This window comes from Calidris pugnax, unplaced genomic scaffold (genome assembly GCF_001431845.1).
Source record: "Calidris pugnax isolate Ruff unplaced genomic scaffold, ASM143184v1 scaffold102, whole genome shotgun sequence".
Lineage (NCBI taxonomy): Eukaryota > Metazoa > Chordata > Aves > Charadriiformes > Scolopacidae > Calidris > Calidris pugnax.
Window position 1 is genome coordinate 339,771 of NW_015090846.1, and position 12,486 is coordinate 352,256.

At 49.7% G+C, this 12,486-nt stretch overlaps 1 protein-coding gene across 2 annotated transcripts in view; it reads right to left on the reverse strand.

The window, feature by feature from the left end:
- Positions 1 to 227: 227 nt before the first annotated feature.
- The window catches only part of LOC106888565 (carnitine O-acetyltransferase-like), a 12,354-nt gene continuing 95 nt past the window's right edge, over positions 228 to 12,486 (reverse strand). Inside the window, exons 1-12 of one of the 2 annotated variants that reach the window (XM_014942862.1) lie at positions 12,436 to 12,486; positions 10,085 to 10,187; positions 8,453 to 8,716; positions 7,880 to 7,998; positions 5,850 to 5,903; positions 4,667 to 4,832; positions 3,895 to 4,069; positions 3,219 to 3,397; positions 2,068 to 2,168; positions 1,484 to 1,603; positions 862 to 984; positions 228 to 507 (exon numbers count right to left, since the gene is read on the reverse strand). The exon at positions 12,436 to 12,486 is cut by the window's right edge and continues 95 nt beyond it. In XM_014942862.1, the coding sequence (XP_014798348.1) occupies positions 243 to 507; positions 862 to 984; positions 1,484 to 1,603; positions 2,068 to 2,168; positions 3,219 to 3,397; positions 3,895 to 4,069; positions 4,667 to 4,832; positions 5,850 to 5,903; positions 7,880 to 7,998; positions 8,453 to 8,716; positions 10,085 to 10,187; positions 12,436 to 12,486 (1,720 nt within the window). In that variant the 3' untranslated portion in view covers positions 228 to 242. The remainder of the gene's footprint in view (positions 508 to 861; positions 985 to 1,483; positions 1,604 to 2,067; positions 2,169 to 3,218; positions 3,398 to 3,894; positions 4,070 to 4,666; positions 4,833 to 5,849; positions 5,904 to 7,879; positions 7,999 to 8,452; positions 8,717 to 10,084; positions 10,188 to 12,435) is intronic. The other variant, XM_014942864.1, reaches the window with a different exon arrangement.

A 12,486-nucleotide genomic window follows, 5' to 3' on the forward strand; every position in this document is an offset into this window, starting at 1 on the left:
ACTAATTTTTAGATTTCTTAGATTTAATTTTTAAATCATTTTGGTTTGCGGCATTACTTCATTCTGAATGGAGTTCTCCATCCTTCAGTTTAGCATCCTTGCTAAACAGACTTTCAGAAGGGACATAGTTCTTTCTGGTGGGATTAGAGATGTTCCATGTTTTGTTTCCCAGGCTTTCAGTACATGTGAAAGGAAAGCCAAATGAAACCCAAGGTGTGTAACTCTACACTCCCAGCTATGTTTTAGCTCAGGTTCACATCAGATGCAGTTCTGCTTGGCTGCAACCAGCTGACAAGAGGGTTAGCCAAATAAGCAGCTTTCCTCTTTTTCTGGAGTGGAGCCCTCTTACTCCACTTCTTTGAGATCCTCACCGATTTGTCAGGGCTGTCCATTGATTGCACAAACTGAAGAGACTCTATGGAGGTGGAACGGATGGTGTCTGTGCGGCCCAGGCGGAACATCCTCAGCGATGCGCTCTCATACGTGGCACAGGCATGGCCGTACATCCTGAGGGGTGGAGAAGAAAGTCAGAGAGGTGAGTTTGTCTTGAAAAGAAAGGCCTCTTGTGAAGTGGAAAAACTCGGGGGGAGGAAGGGGAGGACTTCATGTGAGTGAGTCCCATTGACGGCTGATCTCTGATGCTTCTTTACTGGGATTGTACACACACAGAGGGATAAATCTCACTTGGGGCTTGGCAGCTGCCACAAATGAGATCTGCTGTTCAGTCCCAGTGGAAGGGGAAAACATGGGACTTGGGAGGGAGGCTGTAGCAGCCTGTGAGGGACTTGTCTGGGACACCTTAAGCTTATGTATTCAGTTTGATGGTGAAGTGGTTGAGAAGCTACTTGGTGGTGGTCTTACCTGTAATATGCCAACTGCAGGGCCAGCTGGATAAAAGCATCAGGACTTATCTTCTCTGACTTGGGGAAGTTTTTCCCAAATTGATGAAAGACCATGACTATGACATCCAGGTCTTCGACCATTCTGCAAGGAAAGAAAAAGGAAGTGTTCATTTGCCTGTTGCTTGTTCTTGTAACATAAAGGTATGGACTTGCTTTCACAAGGCTCAGAGAACAGGGTATCTGGAGCTGGTCTGTGCGGGGACAGAAAGCTCCATCACACACAGATTTGTTTGGGCAGCACCACAGAGATGAGCTTTTTTGGCTATTGCTGAAAATCTTCACAAGCTTAGATGGGAGCGTGTGTGTGTGTATGTGTTTACGCTCCAGTATCCCCAGTTAGATCCAGTAAAGCCTTGCTCCTTCTCAGTAAGTCGGATGGATTGGTAATTACCCTTTTCCAGCACCTTTGACTTTATTCCTGGCTGGCAGTTTTAGCGTGTTTTTCAGCTGGGTTTGATGCTGTTGACCCAAGAAATCATTGCAGTGGGGGAAGCCTCATTTAAACGACTGGCACGTTGCAAAGGGGGACATGAATTATTCCCTCAGTCACTCACCAGACCTCTCCACTGCTTCATACTTACATGTTGAGGTTCTGCTTTGCCTTCTCTATGTCATTCTTGATTTCTGGGGTGATGTTAAACCGCAGCTTTTTGGGCATTGGCAAAGGAATCATGGGTGATCTCACCAGCTCGGGTTTCTTCCTGCATAGAGAAATGATTATGTTAAACCAGACCTTTAACGAGGCTCAGCTGAGCACTTCAGGGCTCAGGTAGAAATACACAGATCTTCCCTAACACCTTGTGATATTAGTCACAGGCTGAAAAATTCTTCACAGTGCCATTATAGTGTTTTCTGAAGGGTATGAATGAAACGTCTTCTGCACCTTCTGCCCCAAAGAAACACCTCTCCCAGGCAAAAGTCCTTTTAACTCTGAACACTGTAATTTCCTGAGGATGGAAGCAGTAGCAACACTTTGATCAGAGCAGCTTGGCCACTCACTTCCCTTCACGAATACAAGAACTGCAATGCTTAATTCGCACGCCACTGCCCTCTCTCCAGAACTAATTCCTAGGGTGTGAGCTGTGAAGAGGCACGTTCTTGGGTGGCAGGTGGTTTAAAAAACCTATCTCCAAAGCTGAGGAAAAGCAGAGGAAGCAGGACTCACGTGAACTCCACGATGTGATCCAGAAGAGCAACGATGGGCGGGCCTTCCGAGGGAGCGTGCTCGTACACGAGACCACAGGAGCCATCTTCAGCAATGATGAACTAGGAGAGAAACACCAGAGGAGAGTGTTGGAAACAGACATCCCGTGTGAGAAGTGGGACCTACCCAGAGATATCTTAGTACCTCACTGCTCTGTAACAGAACGGACAGTGAGCCTGTCCTTGCACCCTGGAAAGGTCACGCAAAGGTCTTGTTTAGCAGAACAGCAATGGATGCCTTTCAGCAGGCCTAGAAGATCTCACAGCACTGGTACAGTTTTGCAAACTTAACTGGGTAAGTGTGTGCCTGATAGATGCATTGGTGTGCTCAGTGTCCTGTCCACAGAGTAGTCCAATGGTTTTGATGTACTTAGATGGACACATAATACAGGAATAATATCGCCATGTACTGGCTTACCCTTACTTTTCAATTAGCTGGAACATCTAAGCTTTATCCCATCAATGAAGAGTTCTAAATAGGAATAAAATAGCTGAAAACATTATGAAGAGTTCAGCAGGTACAAGAAGAATCTTTGAAAGCACCATTGCTACTATCCACAAGCCAGGATATACAAACGAATGAAGGAGAAGCTCAAATAGCAGCTGCTATTGAAGGCTCTTGACAAGATTGAATGGAGAAGAGATCAGAGGAATGCCGTGGGATGGCAGCTGATATTTGAAACAAAACAAAACAAAAAAGCCATTGGGCAGCTCCTGGCAGAAACAGAAGTGACAAGCCTAGGGGAGAGACAAGGAACAGACCTCCCTACGTTTGGGCTGCCTCCAAGCACACGAGGCATTGTTCACCACAGGCAGAAAATTGATTTACAAGGAACACAAAGAACTGCTACACTGAATAAGCGTGGGCAGAGGAGTAAAAGAAACAAAAGTCCCTGAGGCAGGAATGAGTGCTTTGTGGTGACTGCAAGGGAAACCGTAAGATCTCATACTGTCAGCCACCACGCCTTGTCTCCCCTATTTCTCCACTCTCTTTGATAGGAGGAAAGACTTCCTGCGAAAGTTTTCTGGGATTTCATGGACTTTTGTAGTCTCGGGAAAAAGCATCTCGTTCCAGACCCATGTCTTCAGCATCTTTAGACCATCAGCACTTACTTGAAGGGTTTTGTCAAACCATCGGTTCCCACTGTTCAAGCGGCTGCCTCCGCCGTGGAGCATCTGGGCGGCCACGCGGCTGTTGTAGACGTCCTCAGACACCCGGGGCATGGGGGCATCCAGGCAGACGGTGCAAATGCTCTTCTCAATCGTACGCACAGATTCCTTGTTGGTCTTATCTGGGAGAGAAATGAACAGCAAATAAGGAAGGGGGGTCGAAAAACTTCCATTTGAATTGGAGGGAGACTGAAATTTGAAAGAGCAGGTTTGAAGGGCCCAGTGCTGGATTCCCATTGTATCTCAGTGCAGTACTGGTCATTTAGGGGTGTATATGGTTATTAAAATTGTAGCCAGCTGGGCAGTTACAGATGTGAGCATGCTGCATTCACCCTCTTTTTTTCATGTTTCTTACATCCCACCCATTTGCAAGGCAACAAACTCAAGGATTTCAGGTCTAACAAACCAAGCTTCAGACTTTACCCGTCTTTCTTTACCTTCCAAAATAGAACTAACAATACTTTGCAATGAAATCAAGTTGCTTCTTTGAGGTGGAAGCTCACGTTTTCTGTCCAGAACAAGCTTCCAAAGTAAAGAACTGAGCAGAGCACAGGGGTGGGGTTGCTAGTTCAAGCATTTGTGGTGTTTGTACCACTTGCACGTTGGGGACTCTACAGACCTTTCAGGAGGTTGTTATAGGCTTTTGCCCAGGTGTTTCGGTGGTTGGTGGTGAGGATCCCAATAGGTTCTTTGTTTGTTTGGAGGGAGGTGTTCCATATCTTCTCCAGCTGAATGAAGAGCTGGTCAGTGGTGAGAGGACTTCCATCACTGTTGTAAACATCCAGCTCAAAGAACTGAAGGTGAGAAGAGCAGACAAGGACAGAGACCGAGCATGAGAGAAGATCCTTGTTGTCCAGCGCCAGAAACAGGGAACAGCCACTTTGAGGAGGTAGGACCTGACCTAAGAACCCAGCTTGTAAGCAGACCTTTGAAAAATGCTCAGAATTGAGAGACCCAAGTCCAACTTCCCTTGCAGGGCATAAATACAGTCCAGGTTTTTTTTAAGGAAGCTCAGAAACCATGGTAATGAGGGCCAAAACACATGAGGAATTCCTATTTCTGAGCCTCAGCTGTGGAGGTAGGGTTTGTTATCCAATTTCCACTTGCAATTTCCAATTCCAGACATGATCTCAGGGCTTTGAGAGACAGGAATTGCAGGGATAAGAAACAGAGGAAGAGAGGGTTTTTCTGCCTCATGGTCTGTTGCTCACACACACCCATCCCAGCTGTTGGCCAGTTAAGGCCAAAGGCGATAAAGGAAGCAGCAATGAATTCCTGGTGAGGCAAACCTTGTGGGCAGAGACCTTCTGTTGCCTTTCCTCAGGACCACAGCTTGCTGAAAGAGACACCTACATCTCAACAAACCTCAAAAAGCTCAGGAGTTGCCATACCTGGAAGTTATGAACCACTGTGATGTGTCTGGACTGCTTTTTGCCCTTGGCATAGTTGACGATGGAGTCCCGCTTGGGCCCGGGAATGCGGCAGGATGAGAGGATCTGGTAGTACTGGTTCATGCAGAGGGGCTTCCCACCCATGTACTCCACTGGCAGGGTCTCACTGGAGACACAACAAGGTAAGGAGAAAGGGGGAGAGAAAACAGACCAATGAGAAAGTGTGTGCTCCCCACACAAAACAGGCACGGGCTCAGCCATGCAGTTCTGTCACTGGCTCAGTCAGACCTAAACACCTTGGTGCTGGTGGTATAAAAAAGGGGCCGTCCTTCACTGCTCCTACCAGCTTTCTTAGCAGGGGCTACAAAAAATGGCTTGTCTGATGGCCTTTCATTGGGGAAGTGGAAAAACACTATCCTCTCTCTAACACCAGAGAAACTGATCTCTCAACCTACTACATAGCTTAGCGCAGACCATGCTGTCTGTAGAGAATAATCCAGGGCACAATGTACTGGGAGATGTATTGTTTCCAGTGAAATGGCAGAAAGAGGGTTTTGGCTATAATTTTGAGTGCTGTGCTATCTATGACTCATGCACTAGACCAGGACTCAATCAATCACTTGAGCAGTCATGTTCCAACTGCCCTTCTCATGACTGGCCCTGAGCCTTGTCTGAATTTGGATGTAAAAGTGTGATGTTGGTAATGTGTTGGTAAATGTATTTTTGGAACGTAAATAAGGCATGTTGAGCAGAGGTTTGCTGGTGATCAGAAGAAAAAGAGTAGGGAGGAACAAGTCCCTCTAGAGCTCATCTAGAGATGAGAAACACCAGAAACCCAAACCAAGAGAAACAAATTCCTGCAGCCTGAGCTGTAACTTGTTCTGTGGGCAAACAAAAGTATGTAGCTCCACAGGACTGTCAGTCAGGTTCACTCCTCCTAAGCACGTACGCGTGCCAATGAAAGTATTAAGATAAACAAAGAGCACTAAGAAAGAAAAGTAAATTTGCTTTTTTCCAGTGGTAGTTACCTTGGCAGCAAGTGGTGATGTTGATTACAATATCTCTTTTCAAATATGTGTTGTGTTCTCTTGCCTTTCTATTTGGAAGGGAGATTTATTGACTAGGCTCAGCCTTTCTATGACAGCAAGGAACACATGAGAAGTCAGGAGGGTCTCTAACTTACTTGTCAATCATGGTCTTGAAATCCAGGATGCCCTCAATCAGCCTGGCAGCAAACCTGGAAAAACATCAAACGTAACAAATTGAGATTCAATCACAGAACATCTGGGGCTGAGGAACTAGCTGTGGAGGGCTAGCAGAGCTTCTCTCTGCTCCTTAGAACTTTCTTCTGCCAAGCCCCTGTCGTACCCATCTCTGGTGAGCTCATACAGCCACTCTGGAGTTGTGATTTGAGATTGCTGGATCATCCTACCACGTGGCACTTTTTTATGTATCTTACTGTATAACCAACAAACTCTGGACAACTTTCAAGAAAGTGGGGTTCGGTCCAGATGCATAAATGACCCTCTAACAGCAGCACTTTTTACTGACGTGTTGTGATTTTGTCACGTCCTAGTGCTGCATCTTAGCATTAAAACAACACTGAGAAAAGAGGATTTCTGCCCTTCCCTGGCCATGTGCTGCCTCTTGAGTTTCAAGCCAAGGCGCAGCTGTGTCTCCCTGTGTCCAAGACTCACCACTGCTGACTTACTTAGTTCCTACCCGATGAACGTTCTGCTGCTAATGCATCTCTTAAGAGCATTCCTCTGGCATTGAGGGATCTGAAACAAATGTGGGCACGCTGCATGCCGCCACCGAGGCGTTGTGTTTACCCAGCTCGACATAAACACTGCAAATGCCAACTCCCAGCAGGGAGGGAGGCTGTGACAAGCCACATCAAACTGCTTAGCTCGGGAGTGACAGGTTGGCCTACTCTGACCTGGGAGCACCCACCCACACATGGGAGGAAAGAGGCAGGAGGTCACTGTGACAAGAGGTTGGAGTCAGCTGAGTGAGATTCAAAGGCTTTAAAGCGGCGCGAGCATTTGGCATTTGCAGGCAGTGTCATCTAGATCTGCTCAGCCTACCCATCCCTAGGAAAGATCAAAGGGTGTAACTTCAAGAACGTAAGAGCTGTTAAACAAATAAGGCATCCTGCAAAATAGTTTTCAATGAAAATTTCACAGCCTTATTGCAAAACCTGAAGCATTAAAACAGCTGGGCAACAACAGTGAGACAGCCTGTGCTCCCTTCAGAGAGCAACCAGCCTGGGAGCAGAGTCAGGGCTTGGGGGGAAAGGTTAGCCAACTTGCTTTCAGCCAGCTGTGTTGCCAGAGATTAAGGAATGGAAAACTCCCCTTTCTAAACTTGCCTTCTGGTTTCTGAAGCTTTAGTCTCAACCCACGCTCTCAAACTTCTTTCTATACTGGATGTTTCTATACTTCTTTCAGCCACAAACTATACAAACACACGTGTGAACTGTGGCGAAGGTAACGCTGTATAAAGGTCAACGTTAAAGTTTTGCAGGTGGATTAAATGCACTCGTAGTGGTGGTTAAAAATTAAAGGGAGGCCACAAGGAAGAGAGGACACGGCAGGGTTTGATTGCAAGAAAAGCTTGGAGAGGCTGGTCACTGTTAAGTTTCCCAAACCATAAATCACAAGCGAAATGACACAGCAGGGGACAGTCCCCTGCAGGAACTCACTGAATGACAGTCCCTGCAGCAGACTCCCCCATTCCTTTAAACTAGCAAACTCCAGAGGCATTTCTGGTTGGTCTCCCTTACGTGCCTGGTCTACTTTTTATGCCTTCTTTAACTGTACACACAATCTTAGCGCCTCTTAGTCTTCAGTGTGTCACATGAATCCTCACAATGACTCCAGCCAGTGATTTGGCCACCTCATAGTGAAGATCTGTGCTAGAGCCGACACCAAAACCTAGGTTTTTCAGTGCCTGTTCAGTACCTGAACCACCAGAGTCTTTGGTTTTCTCCCCTGATGAAATATTTAATCTGGTGCAACCAGAAGTCTCCTTACAGCCTGGCAGCCTTTCCTTATCTGCACAGCCCTCTCGCACAGCACAGACAGCTATCAAACTTGGGGACCACATGATAATTAGTCTCTCTCCCAATCAGCGTGAACACCCTCCTCCCCGTCCAGCAGAGATAGCTCATCCCATCTGAAACTTTAAGAGAAGGTAAAAAAGGACTTTTACCTGAGCTGACCTTGTCGATCCAGAAAATCCTGCTTGGGTAAAACCACACCTGGGCTGGAGTGGACCACCACGGGCAGGCGATACTCCAGGTAAGCTGTCTTCAGCCACCAGTCTGAGAGCTGGGACAGAGAAAGGCAACATGCAGGCATGGCAGCTGCTGCTCTTTGACCCAAGCCCGGCTTAACGGTCTCAGCATCCTGCCCCCAGCTCTGTCCCACACTCCGCAAACAAACTGTTTGGGTTTTGTGCTTTGCACATGGATGAGTAGAGGGGGATCTGAGCAAGGCAGTGGGGGCTCCCGGTGCAGGGCTCAAGCAGAGGGTTTCCTTCAACTTCTTGGGGCAGTTGTGTGATGCTAACAGGCTTCAGCAACCACAGACATGGTCAACAACTCCCTGTTCTGCCATAAATTTCTCTGCTCACCCAAGTCCTGGGAAGGAGCTCAGGAAGGTGGGTTATTATGGTGATGCCATTAAAACACAGGTACCAGTGGATGCAGCCAGGACATTTGAGAGGTGTGCATCAGACCTCCACCCACCCTAACCAGAAACTGGGGACAGAGTCCCGACCTACCCAGTTCTCCATTTTCTTGGCTCTTCTCTCCAGGCCTTTCTGCAGCCTCTCCCCAACGCCTCCAGGTTTGCGGAACTCAGCCACCAGCTCCTGCGTGTGGTTCAGCTCCTCCTCGCTGATGATGGGCTGCAGGGCCAGCAGGTAGCGGTCCAGCGTTTGCTGGAGCGGCGGCACAGGGAGATGGGGCAGCGCTTCCTGATGAAGTTGGAATCTGCCTGGGATCTTGCCTAAAGCTGTCGGCTTCAGCAGGCCGTAGGGCCTGGCCTGCAAAGCACAGAGCAAATGTCGAGACAAAACTTCCCCCCGATACGCACGAGGTAGCAAATAACCTAGATCTGAGTCTCCATCCCAACCTCTCTGAGGGCACACAAAAGTGCCAACGTGAGGTACAGGTCTACTGATGGCACGCTGGAGACCATTGTAGGCCATCCAGAAAAGCTGCAAAAAAGAAACTTGATCTCCCGATACCGATTCTCACCCCGCTGAGGAAATGCCACCAGGATAAAGATACATCTCCAACCCTCTGGGCACCTTCCAGCTGAGCATTTCCATGCATTTGACAAAGTCAAACCCTTCCATCCCATGGTAAGTGGGAAGAAAGCAAGTCGTGAAAGAAATATTCATCTTATGTACTGTCAGAAACTGTTTCGTTACATCTTACAGCAGCATTAGGCTATAAAGTTAATTAGAACGCTTGTGCCAAATAAAACTACCCTTTGGCCTTTGAGGAGGCAGAATTTAGGTAAGTTTGGGGCAGGATTAAAATGTCTTTTCTCTGACGGGCCAGGGATTGTGCATCACCAGTGATGGTGAGGGCAGAACTGGCCGTGATGTGCAGGCCTTGGGGCAATGTGCCCTTATGCTGGTGAACCTCCCAGTTACTGGAGAACCCAGGTATATTAACAGAACCTCTGTCCAGCAGTACCAGTATGGGACTGGCCAAATTACAGGAGCATTTGGAGAGAGAACAGTGAGAGCTTTTCAGGAAATTGTGGGTGATGCCAACAGGCTCCTGGGGTCTGATGGGGTCATGTGGGAGTGAAAGCCTTACAAAGCACCGTGCCATCTCCCTGGGTGGAGAAACAAAACGGAGCTAACCCAACAGCTAACCAGGAAATGAACTTGCCAATTTTTGCCCCAAAAGAATAAGAACATCCTCTTGGGTGAACAAGGTTGGACATCCTTCAGCTTGAAGATGTTTAAATCGTACTGTAAAAGTTTTCAGTTCCCTCTGCTCCCCCCTCCTCTGTTGGATCTACTGAATCAGACACTCTCCTACAGGACTCTGGACTTTGCATCCTGAGTGCACTGAGAATGCAAAGCCAGTGAGAACATGCCCTTTGATTTCCAAGGCAATGAGAAAATAGCCATCCCCCCGCCTCCTCCCAGGAGTTAAGCACAGAAAAGAAGAAAGAAACAGCTAAATCCGCAAGGTGACAAAGCCTCTGTGTGGTGCTGAGCCCCCAGAGAAAATGCTCTTTGCTCTTTGGAGGACCTGGCAAAATCTATGGGATCAAGGTTTGGAGAAGAAATGTTAAAAATAAGAGAAGGGGGAATTACTGAAGCATGAAAAGAGAGTAGGGCTAGGAAGAAATGAAGGGTGTTAATCGTGGCAGCATGGGCATACTGTACCTTCTCTGCTTGCTGCTGCTTCCTATCCATGGCTGGTAGGACAGAAAAGTCCGTAAACCTCTCCCTCGGCCTGTCTCGGTTTCCTCTTCCACCTGACAATGTGCTGCCCATGCAGGGCGTCACCTTATTAGCAAAATGCCACATGACTGCTCTGATCAGAGGGCTCAAGGCCAGGCTCAGGCCCAGGAGAGGCCAAAGTAATCAGACCATCCGGTTGCATCAACTGCCATGGAGGTGCCTTTCTGGAAAACCCTCCCACGGGCACTGACCCTCAGCCCTGCGTTGCCCAGTCGGTGCTTGCTGATCAATACCGTGTGGGCAGAGTCTCGGATTAACAGCTCTGTGCCTCCAGCCATGGCAGAAGTGAAGGTGTTGGGGACATCGTTCCCTCAGCCTTTGCCTGGACTATGAAACTACAGTGGCTGTTGCAAGAGAAGCCTGAACATCAGGCAGGAGAAACCCCAATCTACACCCTGGCAGCAGGTGACACTGTGGGCTGTCACCAGATGGGACAAGCTGCAGGGAGGACTTATGTGGGCGATGGGGAATTTGGTCCCTTTGCTCAGGCAAAGGTGGATGAGGACAGCTCTCCAGCAGGAACAGGCAAGTGACCCCCATCACTGTGGGTGGTGGTAGGATTAGTTGGAGATGGGGGGAAATTGAGTTTGGGGCTAAAGGCAGTGTCTTAACTGCCCCCACGCCCTAGGCATGTGTGGTCATTATTGCAAGCTGAGACTTTGGGGAGTTCTTTTGGGGAGTTCTTGGTTATTAACCCTTAAAAAAAAAAAAAAAAGCATCTTCAAAGGAGGACAACAACAGAACTGTGCAATCAGAAGGAATATCACCCCCTCCTTTGCGTCTGTCTCATCAACTGAGGGGCAGACAAGCAGAGCCTTCTACACAGTGAAGATCAAGTACGATGATTCCAAACACACACTTTTCAGATTTTCCCTGGAGTTACAGGGAAAATCCCAAACCAAATTAATTCGTGGATTTGTATCTTTCCCTTTTTATGTCCTCTGCTTGTTTGGTTTGAGGTCAAACTCAAGTGTTCGGTGGGAGGAGGAATAGTGATCGCAGCTGAACAGAGGAGGCAGCTGGCAGCAAATAGAGCAAACAGTCCACCTTTCCCCACAAGCAACAGGGAAAACGAACACCAGCGGAGCGGGGGGCGTGCAGACACGGCCAGCTCGCAGGCTGGCAGTGCTCCCAAGCCACGTTCCAATGCAGCAGATGACCTTTTCCAGAGCCTGCAAAGCTGGTGGGAAATCCACCTGCGGCCCGGGGCTGGGGGGCAGGAGGAATTTCAGAGCAGTGTCTGATTCCCAGCAGGGCCACAACATACAGTGTCAGGTGACGGAGGTTTGTCTTTTTCTTTTATTTTTAAATCAGAAGCCAGAGAAGCCCTGAATCCCAGAAACAACCAGCCCTGCCTGGCCCCCCGGAAAGTGTCTCTCGGAGTGAATCCTCCATGTAGCCGCTGTCATCCCGCTCTGCCTCCTCCTCCCCCAGGATCCCTCAGTGTTTCCAATAAACAGTTGCTAAGCCCAGGCGTGGGGCTGACAGCTCTGCCGTGTGTGTAGCCTTCCCCCTGCTTGCGGGGAAAGCCGTGTTTTAAAGGCAAAGCCTGCAGTGACAGATAGCTTCCTCATGGGCTTCTCTTGCCCCTGACTAGCCATGGCCACCAGCCCCAAGCCCTCCATGGCTGACAGCTCTGGGAAATGCTCCATCGCCCAGCGCTGCCTCAAGGCATATGAAGAAACGGAGTGGGTCTGGAGGATGGATTACCTCCAGAAGTGTCCCTGCCTGCCACCCGGCATGAGGAGTGCTCTCAGGCACCCCGCCGGTGGCCAGGCCCCTTCCATCTCTCCTCGCACCCGGGGTCCTCGTCCCAGGGACACCCAGGCCGGCAGCGGGGCCTCAATCGCCACCCCCATGGCCCAGCCAAGGAGGCCACGCTTCTTCCCCAGGTTCGGGGAGCGGTGCCGGACCCTGACACCAGCAGTGCCACCGATTGGGACAGCGTGGGCCTCGGTGCCGGAGCCTTGCGGAGCCCTCTTTTCCCCTGACACTCCTAAACGCCTCGAAACTGCTGGAGGCCCCCGCGGCGGAACCGGCTGGTGTCACCCGGTCCGGCGGGGCCGTGGCCCGGGTCCTTGCCTGTTGTCGAGGCCCGGGACTGGCCGGACACCCTGTGCCACCTGCCCGGTCCTTCCCGGCCCGCTGTCACCCCTCGGGCGGGTGGCGCGACACGGCCGCCATGTCACGCCCCCCCCGCCGCCCCGTGCCGGGCCCGCTGGAGGTTCCCCCCCGCCTCTCACCCCCGCTCTCGGAGCGCGGCTGGCACTTACCACAGCCCTCGCCACCAAGGCCAACATGGCTCCGCGCCTGCCCGCGGCCCC